The sequence below is a fragment of the Nelusetta ayraudi genome, unplaced genomic scaffold, assembly GCF_046127955.1.
Source record: "Nelusetta ayraudi isolate G7.1 ecotype Tasmania unplaced genomic scaffold, CSIRO-AGI_Nayr_v1 ptg000034l, whole genome shotgun sequence".
NCBI lineage: Eukaryota > Metazoa > Chordata > Actinopteri > Tetraodontiformes > Monacanthidae > Nelusetta > Nelusetta ayraudi.
This window is the reverse complement of record NW_027466084.1, coordinates 435,957-456,082: the sequence shown is the minus strand read 5'-3', so window position 1 is coordinate 456,082 and position 20,126 is coordinate 435,957. Positions and strand designations below refer to the sequence as shown.

The window sequence follows — 20,126 nt, the reverse complement described above, 5'->3', positions numbered from 1 at the left end:
AATAGTAGTTACTATAATATATTTTCCCCACGCAAATATCCAGCAAAGCCATAATACTATGCGAAATTTAAAAAAAAAAAATACATTCAAAATGAGCAAAGGTGAATATTTTTGTAGTTTCAAAATATCTCATTTTGCCCTGGTTGTTTACTTATTTATGCCTCCCTTGCTTGGTGTGGCGTCATGTTTCCTGTGTTAATGTCGCCCTCTGGAGGACGGTGTGGGTACATAAACCTGCTCCTCCTCCCCTCTGTGATCAACAACCAGCTTGGTGATATCATATACTGGCTAAACCCTCTCGCAGAAGCAAAATGGCCGATAGTAAACTAACAGATCATACAGCGTCTGACAGTCATCAATGGGTTATGCATGCCGTGTTTACAGCTTAAGAACCTCTGGAGCTCGAGAAGGATACTCGCCGGTCGGGATTTTTTTTTACGATCAGCATTTGGCCTTTCGGTGATGTCATTTCGTATTCAATTTAGCCTTGGAAGCCTCGAAGAACTAGCTCGCTAGGCTAGCTAGGCTAGCCTGCCTGCTAGCGGTGGGTCTGCAAGAATTTTTGCACAGGAGCACTTTATGCCCGATGTGATTCCCGAGGTGAGTAATGCACACAAACGTCGTATGCGTCGCTTTGCTCTTCGAAACGCGGCGATTGTGTTGGGTTATTGACTGTTTTTGTCGTCTCTGAGCACCAGCACCGTGTAGGTTTCAGTTTCCCAGCTTCGCCTATTGCGTGCTGCAGTGATAAACGTCACTGAAGTTCGTCGTGTAATTTTGGCCCCCCTGTTGCCCGTTTAAACTTGTGGACCGGGTCGTTCGCTTTACTATCACAGTCTCGTTAACCTTGTTGTCAAAATTCAAATTATGAAGTAAGGGGAAGGGGGGGAAAAAAGAAGAAGAAGCGGAGACTGGGCAACGTCGTTAGCTAACGTTAGGCGCGCGTCCACTACTCATCTGCGCCAAGGTTTGACTCGACGGAGACGGAGCTGTCGGACCTGTGCACAGAGCCACGAGCTGCGTCCAACGTTAACCTCCATTAGCGTATCTCGTCCCATCAATTTCAAGTGCTCGTCAGACGTTGTTGTCATCGTGTCGAAAACGTCGTGCTTTGATGCTTACATTCAGGGTGTATAAATAATTACCGATGAGGGTGTTGCTATGCCGTCATCGGTCATTCTGAATATGTTCCAAGTGAAACTATTTTTATTTTTCAAACGGCGAAGTAGCCGTCTCTCATTCTTAATTTACACACAGCTAACTCGGTGTTTAGCCCAAACGGCTGTGAATGTGTAGTATGCGCGTTCACTCTGTAAAATTAACACAAAACAAAAAAAAATACCCATCGAGGACGCCATTTCCTGTTTTTCAAAATAAGGCATCATATTGCAACTGTTTGGAATTCTGAAACAGGTTGATACGCAGAAACATGGCCCTTCTTGCATATATGATCATATTCAATTAAGCCGAACATTTTATGTTCATTACTTATGAACTATAGTCGAAATTCAGCCCCACGAAGCAACCGGGAATAGCGTCCGGTGAAGTCGGAAGTGTCTCGACATGGTGGATTTATAGCGAAAGGATCCAAAATATAAACACGTAGTACGTGCAGTAAAACTAAGTAAGACTCCGTACAGCCGCTTGAACAATTCAATTACTTCAGTTATTATCTCAAACCACGCTTCGCCGACTCTCCATGAATAAGGCAGGATTTTACTTGTGACGGCGGTTGAACAGTTAAAATGATGCTTAGATTATGTGAGGTTTGTTTGTATGTTTTTATTTGACCACCACCTGTTTTTTATCAGTCTGATTGACAATTGTATGCCTCTATGAATAATGCAGATGAGGAGATAGGTTACTCTCCGCCACTGGAGTAGGAGAGTACTAGACAGTCGTGTGTTGACATGCATTTCCAACACAACACGCACATTTTTCCCTCACAGGCCGGAGAATCAGGAAAAGGAACTGTAGTTCATGGAAGACAAGAAAAAGAAAAAAGAAGATAAAAAGAAAAGGGAAACCTCTCAGAAGGTAAACCTCTTTGATTAACCCCTCAATATTTTGTCTATATTATATTATTATATTATATTTTAAGGAAGGGATTTTCCCCACAACTTAATTGGAAATGTGAGATTTTAGTTGAGTTTGTTCTGTCTGAAAACATTTAAGGGGAAACATATGAGTTATTTATATTACTAACATTCTTACTTCTAGCCTGATATTAATTGTAAAATATTCACTTTAGGTTATGTGATTTTAATGAAAAAGATGTGAGAAGTACAATGATTTTTTTTTTTGTTTGTTGGTTTTATTTGTTGAAAATTGAATCACTTTGCAGCCGCATGTCTAACACGCTATTGACTTTTTTTCTGTCTTAGGTGTCAGACCAGAAAATCAAAGGTATGTCTTGAATTTTTGCTGTCTTTGTTTGCTATTGTTTATCATACTTCTGTAATGATGCCTGTACTGTGATGTCTTGCCTTGACCTCTTGCAGTTGAGTTACGTGCGAGTAGCCTTGTCACGTTGCCACCTATTCCAACGAGGGGCTATCGAGAAAGGGCGAAGTGATCCAAGTTGAGCCTCTGAGCCGTTGTTTTTAATTTAGCTGTCACGCGCTGCCGAGTTTTTATCTGTCTCGATCTCCTGCGGAAAACTAGAAAGTCATGAGAGTAACTTTCCCTTTAAATTCGGACAGACGGCAAAATGCACTATTGGTAGCCTAGCTTGCTCCTTCAACTTTCAACCACCATTCTAAAAACCCAACATCAGTTGAGTTAAGACATCATGACTGTCGGTGTGTAAACCTCAATAAAAAACAGTTCATCCCTGAATCATAAAAGTGAAGTACCTGCAAAGAGATTAAGTAGTATCTCCACATAATCAGGATCCTTAATGGCTGCACAGACGTGTGCCCGTGCTTCACACCTGTCGTCGTTTGTGTCTTTCAGTGCCAGAACCAGCCAAAACCCCCAGTTCCCAGCCGCTTGCCACCCCAGGCTCAGAGTCCCCCAGCCCTGGCCCTGTTGGCCCCACGTCCCCCAGTCCTAGTGCAGCTGGCATTTCTGCACAGGGCCCTCCCGGAAACAATGCAAAGCAGCGGACTGCTGTGGCCAACGGACAGCCCTCCTCCTCCCCAGCGAGTCAGACCTCCCAGCAGCAACGCTACATGTCCCGAGAGGTTCCGCCCAGATTTCGCTGCCAGCAGGACCATAAAGTGCTACTGAAGAGGGGCCAGCCGCCGCTGTCCTCCATGCTGTTGGGGGGTGGAGGCGGAGGAGGAGGAGGAGGAGGGGAAGGTGGTGGAGGGGGTGGCGGCAGTGGTTGGGAAACCAGTCCGCCACTTCCGCCACAAGGAGCCGACAGCCCCGGCGCGAACCCGGCTGAGGGAACAGGCGAGTTGACGTGTTGATCTTGATCTTGTGGACAAACCATGTTCTGTAATCTGTGGGATGAAACAGTGTTGCGTTTGCTAATACTGCTTAAAAGTTCCGAGTGCGATGCTTGCTAGCGCTGTTGTTTTGCTACCGTTTCTAATTCAATTGATTTTCTCCCATCCAACCCACGTAGATTCCAACCTGGACTCATCCTCCACTTCACCCACCAACTCCTCCTCCTCGCCATCCTCATTCGCCGCTGCTCTGTCGTCTTCTACAACTTCAACTTATGCAAATTCCACATGGGGGGCCGGCTCTGGCAGCTCGTCCTCAACTCAGGGCTGCGGAAAAGTGATTGTGGACGGGACCGACCTGGCCGACTGGCCGACCATCCTCGGGGCGGCCAAAGCCAGTTCGGACGGGGCCGCGGGGGGGGCACAGGAGCAGAGCTGCCCTGGCAACAACAACAACAACAGCAGTGCCTCGTGGGGCGAGAGAAACGTCCAGCCGAAGGAAGGGACGGTCGGAGGAGGAGGGGGAGGGGCAGGGAGCACGGACAATCCTCCCTCATCTCGTTCTTCTCCTCTTTCGTCCTCTTTCTCACTCAATGAATGTGTCCAGTCGAGCGGCGGCGCGTGGGGCTCAACCTCATCTCAGCTGGAGGCGGGGCTAGGATCGGCAGCATTTTACAATTCCAAAGTCTCCCATCCTCTCTCTGGGCCTCAGGAGAGCGCCGGCGATGGCGGCGGCGCCCCGGGTGCCAGTTTCAACCCCAGCATGAACCCGTCTGCTTGGCCCGCTCTGGTTCAGGGCGGCGCGTCATCCTGGGCCAGCGATGGCCTTTCGTCACATTTGTCTATCACGTCTGCTTCCTCTTTCTCTGCCAGCACCTCCGTCGTCACCAGTCACCCTCTTTCACCTGTGAATCCAACCGGTCCCCCAGAGCAGCACACTGATTCAGCTACCGGGGGCAGGGGTGGGGAACAACAACAACAACAGCAGCAGCAGCACTTGGAGAGCCCGAGGCCAGAGCTCAGCCCAAGTGGTGAAAGACAAGTAGCAGGACCAAAGCAAGGAGGAGGAAACGAGAGGGACTGTGGGGTCGCTGGCGCCGAGGGAGAGGACAACGGGAATCTCCCTCGCGGTTCGATTTCCCCGCCGGTGGCTTCTTCTTGGAGAGCCATGCCTCCCGTGTCCTCTGACCTCAGTGTTGGTGCCTCGCAGGCGGACGGATGGGGCGGAGGAGGGACTGTAGCTCAGGGCCAGGAAGGGAGCGCGTGGGGCTCAGGCGGCCACGCCGACAGTGCGACAGGGTGGGGCAAAGAAAGCGACGGCTCAAATACCGCCGTGGTATCTCAGGGAGCATGGGAAGGGAGCGGTTCAGAGGCGGACTGGGGCGGCACAGCGGGAGGCGCAAGTTTGACAAGTTCGAGCAGCTTAGAAACGGGAGGCGGTAGCGCAGGGGAAGGGAGCACCGGCAGCGGAGGCGGCGGTGTTTTGGAGGAGGCGGCCGCGCCAAAGATTGCAGCGATCACAAAAGCATGGGACAATCAGAAAGGGACCGATGGCGGGGACGGCGCGGTCGGGGAGTGGGGCGGGCAGGGGGTCGGAGCCGGAGGGGGCGGCGGCGGCGGCGGTGGCCTGTCGTCGTCCAGCGGGGGAGGTTCCATAGCCGGGAGCGGCGAAGGGGAGAGCGACGGCAGTCAGAAGCACGAGGACGCCTCGTCTGCCGACCACAAGACAAGCAAGACCTCCAACGCTGAAGTGGCCTTACTCGGCATGCTCAATCGATCCGACCTGGACCCCAGAGTCCTGTCCAACACGGGCTGGGGTCAGACCCAGATCCGGCAGAACGTGGCCTGGGACCTCGAGTCCGCGAGAGGAGGGGGCGGCAGGAGCGAAAGGGGCCCTTCGTCCTCTTCTGCAGTGAACCCCTCGAGCCGCGGGCCCGGGTACCGTCCCAACGCCGGTTCGATTAACAGCGATCCGCCTGCCGCCGCTCTGGCGCCCAGCGGTTCCCACGTGGGCGGTCGCGGCGCGCCAGAGGAAGACACGGAAAGTAGCAAGGGCAAAGCGGTCAGCGGTTGGGGCGAGCTGCCACAGCCAAGCAAGGGATGGGGCGGCGAAGAGCGAAGGGGGGATCACAGAAACAGAGGAGGGAACTGGGGGGACGTCGGGGATCAGGGTAGCGGGTGGGCCGACGGTCGAGAGGACAAAGCGGGCAGGGCCGGAGGATGGAAGGCGACGGGAACGGGGGAGACGGGTGGCTGGCGAGGACAGTCCGAGGGAGGCGGTGGAGGGGACTGGGGTCAGAGGGACGCCATGTCCAGTGGCGGAGGTGGCAACGTCCGCAACCCGGGCGGAGGCAACTCTGACAAGAGCTCCTCCTGGGGCAGTGTGGACGAAGGGGGGCCACACCGAGGAGGAGGAGGAGGAGGAGGAGGAGGAGGATGGGGAGGAGGGGATGCACGTGGAGCCAAATCCCACCAGGACTGGGGCAGCGCCAAGCCCCACTCAGCAGCAGCACAGATACCAAACAGCCAAGTGACACCAATGAAAGCCCCAAATCAGCAGCAGCAGCACCAATCACAGGGCCAGCAGGCACAAGGCGGCCCCGCGGCCGGAGGGTGGAACAGCCGGCCCGGTTTCGGAGGCGGAGGCGGAGGCGGAGGCGGAGGTTCGCCCTCCAAGAATCAGAACCAAAGCTCGGGCTGGACCTCTGGACCGATCCCGCAAATCTCCGGCGGCGGCGGCGGTGGCAGCGGCGGTGGTGGCGGCAGCGACTCCCTGGAGCCCAGCGGGTGGGACGAGCCGTCCCCCCAGTCCATCAGTCGCAAGATGGAAATCGACGACGGCACCTCGGCGTGGGGAGACCCGTCGCGCTACAAAAGCAAGAATGTGAACCTGTGGGACAAGAACAGCGCCCCGGCCAACCAGGGCCACGGTCCGCAGGCCGTCCCGCCCATGCAGCAGCAGCAGCAGCAGCAGCAGCAGCAGCAGCCGCCGAGGAGGCAGCAGAGCATGCAGCACAGCAGGGACGCCAACCCTCCCAACGCCGCCGTCGGTGAGCGTCGTGTCCGCCGCAGCGCGGTTGGGCCAACAGAAAGTCGGAATGCGCTAGCATTCGGCTACTAGCATCATCAAATGCTGGTAGCCGTGCAGCGGTGACGCACACATTCAGAAGTTTGGGGTCACTGACTCATTTCTGCATTGGACTCATCACAACGAGCTGCATGGAATAAACCACTGGAATGCTCTTTGAACATTACTCATGCAGGGAAATCAGTCAGGATGTGCTGAGCACATTATGGGATGGCTTTGACACTTGATGAATGTCTAATTAAGTGTGATTTTTGGAGAATGCATGTCAAGTGTGCAATACGCAGCCATCATGACTGAAATTCAATGCTTTAAAATTAAAAAAAGAAAAAAATCTAAACCAAATTTTATATTGTAATCACACTTAGTTGCGTGTGCACACTTGGAATTCTCTCAATCACTCTCAATCACTTTTAATTAGACATTGGAAATGGTTTTCATTAAACACCTGGTCCCAGCACTTGTTCTTGACTGATTTGAGTGCACTTATAATGATTGCAGAGCATTTAAGATCAGTTCACTGCTGAAATGAGTCAGTGACCCCAAACTAATGAGTGGTAGTGCACGTTTCATCACCGAGTCCCCCAATCGGAATGTGTTCCTGAAGCGTCGTGTTTGATTGTGTCACTAGGCATGTGGGGAGGAGGCTCACAGTCCGTGGACAGCGGTACAGCCAGTTGGGGCCAGACCTCCGATGGAGGAACCGGTTGGGGTGAGCAGGACGAACCAAGCAAAGTGTCTGGCTGGGGCGGCCCCTCGTCCAACACTGGCAAACCCGGTAAGGCCAACGAGTGAAAAGCCCAATGTTTTGTATTTACTGTACAGCTTGTTTTTTGTTTTTTTTCATTCGTGACCAACTCTGAAATGAGGAACAGTTCGCAAGTTGGGACTGTAACGCATCTTGATTTGAGGTTCTTTCATGTCAAGACAACAACGTGACAGTAGCTAGTAGTTTTCATTACCCCTAGAATTACGCGAAACCTAAATATTGCAATAAAAAATTGGTAATGGAAACACCTAAGCTAAAGGTGGTTTTTCAGACGTGTCAGAATAGAGGTTTATTGCAAAAGTGTCATGGAAACACTTTTTTCGCATTCACACGTCACTGGATATGACGTACGTGGTCACGTGACCAGTTCACTTCAGGTGAAAATGGCGCGTAACGTTTGGACGGAGGAGGAGACGGATTATTTTCTTTACAAGTAATTAAAGAGAAAAATATAACAAACATTCTTGACAGCAAACAAACAAAAGCTAACGTAATTCTCGCGGGACGAGAATTACGGCTAATTGGCTTCACACCATTCAATGGAAACACCTGCAAAATTTTACAAATATCACTTTTATTTTGCGAAAAACCGTCATGGATACGCAGCTAGTGTTGTAATTCCCCATTTCGATTTGGCTACAGGCAACAAGTCAATGGACAGTTGGGGTGGCAAGGCCGACAACTCCATCTCCGCGTCCCGACATCCCAGCTGGGACGAAGACGATGATGGCGGCGGCGGCGGCGGTGGTGGCGGTGGTGGTGTGTGGAACAGCGCTGGGTCCCAGGGCAGCAGCTCCTCCTCCTTCAACTCCGGAGGCTGGGGTCAAAGTCACGGAGGGAAGAGAGGCAACATGAAGGTGGGTCAGGAAAGATCAAAGCCGTCGAAGCGTCGTCACTTCCTGGTTCCCCGCGTTTCAACTGCGTGTGATGATCAATTTCGGTTGCAGAGCGGCGGTGGCGACAGCTGGATAAATCCCGTGTCGCGGCAGTTTTCCAACATGGGCTTTCCGGTAAGACGCCGCCAGTGTTTCGTTTTGGAACTTGCCAATCATCGCGATTGTCGCGTTTGTTTATTTTTCAACAACGGCGTTGAGCCACTGGTGTGTCGGCGTTAACCGTCGACTCTGTTGCTTTTCAAGGGCGACGACACGAGCATGGACAAGAAGATGGACGCAGACAAGAGAGGAATGAGCGACTATAACGGGGAGATGCGGAGAGGAGGAAGAGGAGGAGGAGGAGGGTACCGCATGCCCATTTCCAAAGACATGGGTCCTGTGGACATGGGGCCCTACGGGGAAAAGGTAGGAGCTCTTTTAGCAGACGCTAGCGACTGATGGCTTATATCGCCGCTGTGGCCAAGATGACGATAACATTACTTTTTATTATGGAATGTGTCGGTATTTTTAATAATACTTGATGTTTGTAGTTTAAACACCTGTAACTGAGGGTCAGCTGTGGGGGGAAAAATAAGTTATTTTCTATTATTTGATTTCTGCTCGCAAAATAATTCAGTTTTATTTATTTTTTCTCCCCCTGACTGAATGCCTTTGTGTTTCCACATTGACTTTAGACCGCAAGTGGTCTTTTTGCATGTGTCCACCCGTTTCCCGTTGATGTAACTGTCAGCGCAGAATCCCAAATATCGGCCCAGTGTTGCAGAGTTTTATTGGTGCGACTTTTTAATGACGCAAGAACTCTGAGTGGCCAGTAAACTGTGTGTTGGACTCGTTTTCACTCCACACTGATAACGGCCGGGGCCGCTATGTCGACCTCAAACCCGAACTGAAGGGCCCATCTTTAATGGTGATGTCATATGAAATTGCTCTTTGCGTTTCCCCCTCAGATGGGCGGCCACGGGATGTTTGGCGGCGGCGGTGGCGGCGGCGGCGGCGGAGGGATGCCTCCCCCCCGGGGGATGCACCAGCCTGGCATGCATCCAGTCAACCCCTCGCAGGGGTTACGTGCTCAAGTGCCTCATCAGTTCCTCTCCGCTCAGGTCTGTGGTCCCATTCACCGCCCATGTTATTGGATGAGCTCATTAATACTGTATAAAGCCGGTGTTGGCCTCACCACATTGCGTGGATAAAGAGTGATTATTGCCTGCTGCTGTGGCTCATAAGAGTGATATGCATCAAATCCCACACTAGCTGCGTTTCCGTTAGACCCTCGAATTGCGCGAAACCTGAATATCGCGATAAAAAAATCGGTGATGGAAAAGCCTAAACTTTGAAAAAACTCTCAAATATTGGCATTTCATCGGCAAATTACGGCTCATGTGCTTCACACCATTCAATGGCAACATCTGCAAATCGCACTTTCACGTTGTCGAAAATTTTGAAATATGGCTTTTATTTTGCGGAAAACTGCAATGGAAACGCAGCTATTGATTGATATGTTGTGTCTGTATGAAGCACCTTGCTTGTTAATCATACAGTATCAGATGTTAAAAGCAGTTTCATGCCCTTGGAGGGGTATTCTTTATAAACTTGCACAAAACATGTGCAACGTTTTCAAGATGCCAATTAACTGGTGGGAAATTGTCAGGTTTTGGGTTTTTTTTTTCCATTACAGCTCGACTATGTGTCATTATTGCTAATTGACAGCATTGTGTGTGTGTGGACTACATGAGCTGCTGCCATAAAGGGGAGCTCCTTAATTGTAGGAGTGGCTACATGTGATAGGTTTGGATTTGGTTTGTGAGAGGCGATGGTAACGGAAGTCCTGGGGGGGTCAAAACTTCAAACGAAGCCACTCCATGTATAGGACTTCCCGTGGAGCCTGTTGTATTGTGTAAATCCCCTTATAAGACGGCTAAAGTCGCATCCTGAAAGATGCAAAAAGGGATCCTCCGCATTTGACCCTTGCCCTGCAGGGGGCGACGACTTCAGGGGTGAATAATGTTGAGTTGCAAGCAGGGAGGTCATGGCTACCAGGAACCTGTGACACCATGCAGTTCCCACCGATACAGTAGGTGCGTCACGTTGCCTGTGGAAGTTTCGGAGTCTGAACGTGCAAGTCGCAACTCGTCTGTGAGAGCGCGCTGTCGCTGACGGTTGTTATTAGTTTGTGTATTTGAGTTTTGAGGGAGGGAGACCTGTGCCGTTCACCTGCATTCTATTCACTGATCTCAAAACAACAGTCACTGATCATTAAAGTGAATGAGCCAACTCATGTGACTGTAGAGCAGGGGTGGGCAAACCTTTTGACCAGTGGGGCCCACAATGGGGTCTAAAAATGTGACAGAGGGGCCGAAGTTGAAGTTTCTCACACCGAAGGCATCAAAACTACGTGTGAACACAAATGGAAGTATGTAGGAAACAATAAAAGTGTAAAATATTGATAATAACTTTTATATTCAAATTATTTAAAATAGCCACCTTTCATTAAAAAGCACATTTAGAGTGATTAAACATGTTTTTCTTTGCTGCATAATTACATATATCTTGCTCATATATTTGATGTCTTCAGTATCTTTCTGCAGTGTAAAAACTTGGAAAGTTTAAAAAAAAACAAAAAAACATTGCAATGGAAGGTGTGTCCAGACTTTTGACTGCTAGTGTCATTTCTTCTAGTTCGGCGGGCCGGATTAAAAGGCTCACCGGGCCGCAAATGGCCCCCCGGGCCGTAGTTTGCCCACGGTTGCTGTAAAGATTATGGCAGTATTAGCATTTGCTAAAAATGTTATGCTCTCCCCGTCCAACTCTTCTTCTACGTCGTCAACCGGCGACGCAGCTTTGAAATCCCTGTATTTAGGGGGGAAAAAACTGTCAAAACTCAAAGGTTTTCCAAGTTTTAAAAAAATGACCTTCGGCTCAAAATCCTCTATATAGCCTGCAATTGCTGGAACAATTCATAAATAAATTGGTGGATTGGCTCAGTCGACACCGCCTCACTTCTGAACCCGGAATGGGCATCTGCTACCTTTACTTTACTTTAAAAAAAAACAACAAAAAAAACAAAAAAAAACCCCACAGACGCTTGTATCCAAACGTCGCCCAATTTTAGCTTTGCGATCTTGTGACCGAGCGTGTGCTCCAGGAGCCCTGTGTGATCACTCCCCCTCCCCTCCTGTCGCACGCGCAGGTGTCGGGCCCTATGCTGAAGCAGATGCCCTCTCCCGGCGGCAGCGTCGGCGGTGTGGTGGGAGGTGTCGGAGGGGTCGGCGGGGTCGGCGGTGTCGGCGGAGGAGTGTTCCCTCCGCAGATCTCGCCGCAGCAGCTTGCAATGCTCAACAACATTTACCCCCACGTGCAGCAGTTCCATCTGGTGAGTGACTCGACGTCAGGGGGCCGCCGACCGCTCGGGATGAGTCACGGTGGGATAAATGCGTCAGCGGTGGGCTCCGTCCGCTTTCCCCCCACTGTTCGATTATCTACTTTAAGAAAAAACACGTAGCGATGAAATGGATACGCGGCGCCTGCATGCGAGCGCTAGCCCAGTGCGCAACGTTGTTTTGCTTTACTTTTTTCTTCTTTTTTTCTCTTCTGCCCACCATTTTAAAGGCCTGCCAGCTCCTGCTGCAGCAGCAGCAACAACAGCAGCAGCAGCAGCAACAGCAGCAGCAGATTCTGCAGAACCAGAGGAAGTTTCCGCAGCCGCAGCCTCTGAGACAACAGCCGGACCCGCAGCAGGTAAACGCACTCGAGCCGTCCGGACAGTCGCACCTTATGATGTTCTAAAAAATAAATAAAAAAATAAAAAAAATACCGAACCAGTCACATTTAATAAAACCATACTCTGGGGATTGCACCACTGGTGACAGTGGGAGAAAAGGATTTTAAAAATGCAGTCATAATAATAAGTCATAATAATAATGATAATCATAATTATAATAATAGTAATGAAAATCAATAAATACATTTAAGAAAAACAATAATAATATTGGATTTGATTTATGTAGCGCTTTTTAAGGCACCCAAAGTGCTTTACATCGAACCCATTATTCATTCACACCACACTGGTACTTTACTTGGTACTGTACTTTTACATGCCGAGTTGTTGCTTGGACACCTTTCTTTCAAGAGGCTTCATCAGTTCTGTCAGTTTACTGATGAGTCCAAGGGCTTTTTTCAACCCCCTAGTGAGGTGTTTCAAATCCAATTGGATTTAAAAAAAAAAAAGAAATGCTCTTTTGGTCACGTTCAGACTGCCAGCCAAAATCCAATTTGCAGCCCATCCAGATTGAAACCGGATGGCACGTTTGTAGTCTGAACAGTCACAAATCACATTAAAATCCGATTTTTGCAAAACGGATCGAAACCACCTTCGGGAGGCAATTTCAAATCTCATTTGGACAGTGTGAACAGCTCCAAACACACCGATCGGTTCTCACTGTCGACGTCGCTACAGCAACCTGTCAGATGGGTCAATAATGTGGCCCAGTCTGAACTGAGTCTGATCCCATTTGGACACTTGCTAGAAACAGTGTGGACAGTCAGCCCTTAAAATCAGATTTGAGGATGAATCTGATTTGAACGCTACCTTTGTCCTTCGATTTGCAAGGAGCACTAATTTTTCTATTCCAGTTTCGGATTTATATTTACACCCTCATCACTAGTCTGGGTAAGTTATAGCATGCTGACCTTTTGACATTTGTGATGAATAAACATTTGACCTGAGAAACTGAACACTGACTCTCGTCGGAATGTCTGAGACCTGAGCAGCCGAGTCAATTTTCTCAATCGAAACGCGCAGTTTGTCGGACCGAGCAGCTTTCCCATCACTGACCCGGCCTCGTCTCCTCAGCTGGCCAGAATCATGGCTATTCTGCAGCAGCAGAGACATCAGCAGCAGGGAGGAGGAGGGGCGGCGGTGGGCGCGAACTCCAAACTGTCCCCCTCTCACCTGGGGGCGGGCCTGTCCAAGCAGCCCATGGTCGACCCCCTTCAGCACTCCGGCATTGGGGGCACATTGTCAGATCTTCATGCCAAAAATCAAGGGATGTACTCCGGTGAGTTTGTCTGGGATTTTGTGGTTTGGCAGCACCTGCCTGCAAGCTGATTCTGAAGTTATTGATCGCTCTTTGTGTGTGTGTGTGTGTCCCTCCCAGGACTTGCCCCTGGCGGTAACCTATCAGAACTGGAGCTGAACCCCATGATGGGGGTCATGAAAGACACTGGAGGACAACAGTCCCGCTTCAAATGGATGATGGAGGGACACTCCCCAGCGCCGTCTCCCCCCGACACGACCCTTCACAAGAACGGTGCGCCAACAGATGGCTTGTCAAATTATTTTTGCAAAGGCAAAAAAAAAAAAAAAAATGAAAATCACAATTTTCTTTTTTCTTTATTTTTTGGGACGCACATCCCCCAGGCTGTCGACAATCTGGTCGAAACACATTAGCCATCACCTATTTTTTATTTATTTTTTATTTTTTGTGCATTTCAATGAAGCAGCGCAAATATGAAGACGTTTGACGCACGTTTCGTGTTCTCGCCGCCCCCTGCAGGCCCCTTACCCAGTGCCATGAAGGTGAGAGGAGGGTCCCCGTACTCCCACTACGAAATACTCGGTAGTGACAGCTTGGGCATACCCGCTCAAGGCACTGCGGACAACTGGCACCGCACACCGGGGAGCAAAATGGGGAGCAAACCGGCAACGTCCAGCTGGCCGCCAGGTCAGCACGTCTGCCCACAATCCGAACATTTGTTTCCTTATTTGTTGGGGGGGCTAATTTGCCGGCCGTTTGTGGAACGACTGTGAAAGCGTCACAGCGTTAAGCAGTCGCTTTTTTTCTGCCCCACTTCATCGTCTCTTGTCCTCCCGTGGCAGAGTTTCAACCCGGCGTGCCCTGGAAGGGGATCCAGAACAGTGGGGACCCCGAGTCCGACCCCTACATGACCCCCGGCAGTGTCATGGGCTCCCCGGGACCCCAGAGCCTCAACGACTCGGACCATCAGTTACTGCGAGACAACATAGGTATCCACCGCCCCGGAACGTCTAAATCACATCTCCGAATTTCGCGCGGCGCCAAGGGATTTTCGGGAGTTAGCGTCGTAATGGCATTAAGTCACTTTCGCTGCGAGGAGCCGAAAGAGCGAATTAAATCATTTCGGAGAGCCGCTACAGAGCAGGCGTTACTGTCTCGACTCGATGTAAATTTAAAGCCGGTCTCATCCCCCTCTGAATTTTCTCCCCGACGTTTGTGGGTTTTTTTAACGCTGCTCTCCGAACTGACTTTTCCCAGCCACGTTTCGCAAGGAGTGGCCGAGCACAAAACGTGCAACGGGAGCCTCGGAGCCGAGGGCGAGGGGGGTGCGGTTATCAAAAGCACAGTCACGCCCTTCACTTTGGCTTTTATTGTGTCGTATTTTAACAATAATTGTTGGACAAAATCAACTCCCGTACACTGTTCAACTCCCTTCCTTTTTAATAATCTACCGACGTTTCCGTCAACAGACCTCCGTCAGTCATCATATATGGCATCCTTGCATTTGTAGCCGTGTGTGTGTGTGTGTGTGTGTGTGTGTGTGTGTGTGTGTGTGTGTGTGTGTGTGTGTGTGTGTGTGTGTGTGTGTGTGTGTGTGTGTGTGTGTGTGTGTGTGTGTGTGTGTGTGTGTGGCTTTCATAAAAACAAAGGGTTTAAGAAGGATGATTTGTACATCACATGGTACATCTGGACATAATATATAAGAAGGGATTACCCTTTGTAAAAAAAAAAAAAAAAAAAAACTTAGATAAAATATAATCATACAAAAGTTTTTAGATCTGATTGAAGAAGAAAAAACGTAACGTGAATATATAAGAAAAATTATAACAGAAAAACTTTTTTTCTAGCCATTCCATCAATCCCAGGATGTCCCAACTGGGGCAGATGGTTGATCTTCTCTGCCAATCACACAAAACACAATACATTAGACCAGACAACAAAACTACAGCATTATGTTCAAACACACAATTCGTCGTTTAGCCCCTTCGGGGGACAGTAATTGTTGCCATCATGTGTTTTGTTGCAGGTCGGAGCCGTCCAATCACGAACGGCACGATTCCGTTAGACGGTGTTGCGTTTTGTTCCCTTTTTCAGCCTCTTTCACGTCACATCAACTGCTTTCGACTCTCAGATGGTGAAATGACTGCCAGCGGCAGCCGGCCAGGCCTTCTCTAATTTGGCTCCTAGTGATGTAACCCAAGTTCCTGAGAAACTTAAGAGTTTGGCAGGCGGCAGCGCTGGTCAGACGGCCACACATCTCACGCGCACAGCTGAGAGTCGTTCGCAACAACAACAAAAAAAATGCAGCTTTGAGTTGTGTTTGTTTACCTCTCTTCATTGTTTCCCCAGGGCCAAACCCCACCCTCAACACCTTGCTGCCTTCACCCGGTGCCTGGCCCTACAGTGCCTCAGAAAGTCCCCTCAGCAATGCTCACAATACAGGTGTGTGGTTTACTCTTTTTTTTAGGTTGTCGATTTTATTTCTTATTTGTTTTTTTTCCGTCGGCTTGAACCCCAAAATACTTGTCAGACTATTTTTTTTCCCTGCGAGCTCCAAGTCAAACTTCTCCCCTTTTCCTTTCGCCCAAAAGCGAAGGAACACGCTGTTCCGTACCTCGCCACTTCCTCCCTGTTGTGTTTGTGTACACTGATTTCTTTCTTCCCTCCCCTCCTGGTATTATTCCCACCGCCCCGTTTCCTCCGCAGCAAAGTACTCGGAGTACAAGCCCAGCTGGCCCCCAGAGCCCATTGGGCAGAACAAGATGTGGAAGACCAACCGCAACAGCTCGCAGCTGCCACGCCCACCCCCTGGCTTAACCAATCAGAAGCAGGCCTCGCCCTCCCCCTGGAGCACGGTGGCGGGGCCGCGGCTGGGCCGGAACTGGGGAGGAGGGGGCGGCATGAATCAAGAGTCCAGATATGGGCCTGGTAATGTTTTGCGGGGTTTTCCTCACTGGTTTTGGACAGTTTCAGCACTAAAAACCCCCCGAAAGAATTGCATCTATATTTTTGGCTGAGTCTTTCTGCTTCTCTGCAGGCTCGGCATGGAGCGACGGCGCTGGTTCCAGAGGCAGCTGCTGGCTGCTGCTGAGCAACCTGACCCCCCAGGTAAGAAGCACTGAGAGCAGAGCCAAGTCGGTTAACTGTGTATTTCCCACTGCAAAATGTTCAACTTTCTGCATGTTTTCTAGAAGGCTTTGTGTCACACAAGTAATGGAGGGCGACCAGTTTGCTGGACTCTGCTGACATTACAAACTCTCTGAGTTATATGTTATTATTAATGATGCTCATCTATGTGAAGACACTTATCAAGTTGATGAGTTCTCAATAGTTATCAACGGTGACTTGACAAGGGTGGATAAAATGTAATTTTCCCCCGATCCCGCCCATCTCCCCCCATGTAGATTGACGGCTCCACACTGAGGACTATCTGCATGCAGCATGGTCCCCTGCTGACCTTCCACCTCGGCCTGACCCAGGGCAGCGCTCTGATTCGCTACAGCAGTCGGCAGGAAGCAGCCAAGGCTCAGGGGGCTCTGCACATGTACGTCGACCCGTCGCCGCACTTTTCTCTCTCCCTCTCCCTCTCTCTCTCTCTCTTTTTCTTTCTCTCAAGGTCCTTAAACACCGGAAGCAAATTCACCAGGCGAATAATTTGCGTTTAAAAAAAAAACAAACTATTGAAGTCAATGGAACTGAATTTTTCGGAGGCGAAAAGGCGAACGCTGTCCTCTGACCAATCAAAATGACGTTAGACAGTCGATGACGTCACCTCAAAACTTCGGTAATGTTCTCTCCCTCTGCAAACGTTGAGCCAGTTTGACGCAGCAGTCCTCCTAATTGTCTGACGGACGTTCTAAAAGTACCGGTGAAATTTCACCGGGGTAAAATTTGAGCTCCTGGATCGTCGTGTTGAACTCACCCATTTCCTGTCATGTCGGCTTTTACAAGTGAAAGCCGTGGTGTAGGAGGCGGTGGTTCGTTTCACGCACGTTAAAACAAAACTTCTCGGTCGCCAAACTTAGAAATTATATTTTATTCTTTCGTTTAAATCTGTTCCGGGAAGCTTTCAAAATGATCAGCACATTCAAAGGAAAACGAAAAATCTTTTATGGAACTTCAATAACATGGTCAACAAAACTGTTAACAACAACAACAACACATTAAACTAAGGTACTAAGCTCACAAAGTCATTCATTTAACGGCTGCAACACCTCTCTCAAGAACAATATTTGGTGAACCCAAAGACTTCTGTTCTTTTTCTGTATTAATTCAACCATCACCAGGACATCATCAGTTGAGGATGTGGTCAACTCCATTGCTTCTCCTTTGGCGTGACAGAAAGAGCCCAAAACTTCATTCACTTAGCGAGTTTTATACACATATTCGCATCACGCTTGGTGTGTATATAAAAAAAATCGCTGAGGAAACGTTCGGATTTTCGCATCGGTTGTTCGCGTCGCTTATTTTTCCTTTTGCCCGGTGTGTAAGGACACACACACACGAGACGCCGTCCTGAGCGCACTCCTCTTTGCATTCCCCCTCTCAGGTGCGTCCTGGGCAACACCACCATCCTGGCGGAGTTTGTGAGCGAGGAGGGAGTCGCTCGCTATTTTGCACATTCCCAGGGCGGAGGAGCGGAGGGGGCGGGCTCGGCGGCGGCGGCAGGCGGGACCCAGGGTTCCACCGGAACGGGTGTGGCGGCGGTGGCGGCCGGCAACGAGGGCAACCCACCGGGCAGCGAGCAGACACCAGCAGGCGCGGCTCCCGTCGGAAGTGGCGGCGGCGGCGTGGACAGCGGGCCGGCCGTCCTGGGTGGCGTCCGGTCCTCTGGCTCGGCGTGGCAGACTCTCGACGGCGCCGGAGGCCCTGCCGAGACCCCCTCAGCCCAGGGGGCCGGCCTGGGGATCTTCTCCCAGTGGAACACCAACGGCGCCGGGGAGGCGGGCGGGGTCGGCGGCGTGGAGTCCGGCCGGTCGGGGCTCTGGGGCGGCATGACGGCGGGCTACGCCGGCGGCGGCCTCTGGGGGGCGCCCCAAATGGAGGAGAGGCACCAAATGGACAGTCCGGCGGCCCTGTTGCCAGGCGACCTGCTGGGCGGAGGAGCGGATTCGATCTAGTCAGCCACCTCCACTTATTACACGTAGGTTTGGACACACTGATACGGCATACACTGGGTTACATATGTACTTACTATAGCAAACACACACACACAACACCTACACAACACACACACACACACACACACATTTTTATGCATATTAGTTTAACATATAACACGTGCATACATGAACATAGTATGCATCTTAATGTGCACACACAAAGCAGAAATGTGAGACATGCTTACACACATTCTTGTGGCCAGACTTAAGCTATTATATAAACAAAAATGCAGGGACTGTTAGATGTGTATACAGCCTTTTTTTTCACAGATGAAGATTTCAACTGCTTAGACTTGAAACCTGACAACGAATGAAAAGTCAGTTGGTCTGAAAGACTTGACTGGATTGCAATGTAACGTAGATAGGGGACTTCTTTTTTTGTTTTTTTTCCATTACGTATTTTTTTCTCTCTCAACAGATTTACATACACATGCACGCACCAAAATACAGACAAGCCTTCAGACAAGTGGGCAACTGTAAACAGCATTACCGTCACCGTACAGGAGAACTTAAAAACTACTACATGGTGTGAGGTTCAAGTGCAGTTTTGCGTTCGCGTCCTCTCCTCTTTTCTTTTTTTTTCTTTTTTTTTTTGAAACGGAGGCCGAGCGCGAACACATGCAAACAGCTCTGCTTTGAAAAACAGAACTGTGTCTTTACTGTGTATGGTAGGTTTGGTTTTCTCTTACGTGTGTTTGTATGTAAGGTTTTAATTTTTTCTTTTTTTTTTCTTTTTCCGAACAGTGAATATATTGGAAAAAAAACAACGTCATTGTTCCCTTTTCAAAAATGCTGACCTCCTACTGTTGTATCTCATGCACTCTTTCTCTTGTATTCTCTCTTGAACATGTTTGTTACTGTTGCCGTGATAATTGTTTGAGAAAAAAAAAAAAAAAAAAAACTTGCTGGCAGTTCGAGGCTATATGTTGCATTTCTCCATGTGTCAGTACTGTGCGCAGTATCACACACACTATGGACATATGAGTATGAGTGAGACTTGAGACCAAGCGAGTGGATCAAACCACCACCGATGTTGTGCGCGTGCGTGTGTGTGAGAGAGTGTGTGGATGATGTGTGTACGTATGCATGTTACTGCCCGTCATAATGTGGGCAAGGCTGCTTACTATACAGATGGTCCATACAAAAAAAATGTTTTTTCGAGTGCATTTGGTATACTGCTGACTGTGTGATAAGAATAATTGGCACTAATGCTTTTTTTTTCTCCTCTCATTTTAAGTTTGGGTTTTTGTTTTGTTTTTTGGTTTTTTTAAGCAGACTTGTATTTTTTATTGTCTGACCTGCAATAATAAAAAAAAAAAAAGCGAACATTTTAATGACTCAAAGAGCTGAAGGGATACGCGTTGTTGAGAGAATGGACATGCCAAATCTTATCAAACTGTGTGGAGCGGGAGGGAGGGGCAGGGACGGGTTGTTTACAGACAAGAGTAAGAGTTGCCGTACGTTTTTAAATGTTCTGTTGTTGTGTATCCGTTCTAAATTAAGACAGGCTTTAACACTCCTGTTCAGTGTTTTCGTTATTGAGATTTTACAAAGTAAGAATTTATTTAAACAAATGAGAACAAGATTAATAAAGATGAAAGTATTGGCTTCTAACTTCGTGCCCTGTGGTCGTTCATGCTGCTGCTGTGTTGCAATGTTGTGGTGGATGTGGGTGTGCAAAGTGATTGAGACGGAGCAAGTGCAGCGGTCGAACGGCATCGGGAGGCCCGTGAGCTGCTCGAGGGGCCACGCAACAGCGAGCCAGCGCGTCCATCTGTCGCACTCT

The 20,126-nt window shown here is 49.5% G+C and overlaps 1 protein-coding gene across 2 annotated transcripts; it reads left to right on the top strand.

Moving 5' to 3' along the window:
• The first annotated feature begins 283 nt into the window (after window positions 1-283).
• LOC142892225 (trinucleotide repeat-containing gene 6B protein-like) lies at window positions 284-19,954 on the top strand. 2 transcript variants are annotated; one of them, XM_076032218.1, is made up of 21 exons: window positions 285-600; window positions 1,950-2,037; window positions 2,385-2,406; window positions 2,956-3,399; window positions 3,575-6,445; window positions 7,112-7,258; window positions 7,892-8,106; window positions 8,197-8,259; window positions 8,389-8,550; window positions 9,093-9,245; window positions 11,333-11,515; window positions 11,752-11,880; window positions 12,995-13,199; window positions 13,299-13,451; window positions 13,698-13,865; window positions 14,021-14,167; window positions 15,528-15,620; window positions 15,885-16,106; window positions 16,216-16,286; window positions 16,583-16,722; window positions 17,728-19,954. In XM_076032218.1, exons 2-21 carry the CDS (start codon window positions 1,981-1,983, stop codon window positions 18,296-18,298), a joined length of 6,216 nt encoding a protein of 2,071 aa, XP_075888333.1. In that variant the 5' UTR covers window positions 285-600; window positions 1,950-1,980; the 3' UTR covers window positions 18,299-19,954. The 2 variants fall into 2 exon arrangements, with proteins under 2 accessions (XP_075888335.1, XP_075888333.1); XM_076032220.1 differs by lacking the exon at window positions 11,333-11,515 and having other exon boundaries at window positions 284-600.
• Window positions 19,955-20,126: the final 172 nt, after the last annotated feature.

Bases quoted from the DNA above. Each gene is read 5' to 3' on its own strand.
- LOC142892225 (XM_076032218.1), top strand. From the start codon at position 1,981: ATGGAAGACAAGAAAAAGAAAAAAGAAGATAAAAAGAAAAGGGAAACC. The intron at 8,551-9,092 runs GTAGGAGCTCTT...TTTCCCCCTCAG, and splicing joins TGGGGCCCTACGGGGAAAAG to ATGGGCGGCCACGGGATGTT. The intron at 13,200-13,298 runs GTGAGTTTGTCT...TGTCCCTCCCAG, and splicing joins AAATCAAGGGATGTACTCCG to GACTTGCCCCTGGCGGTAAC.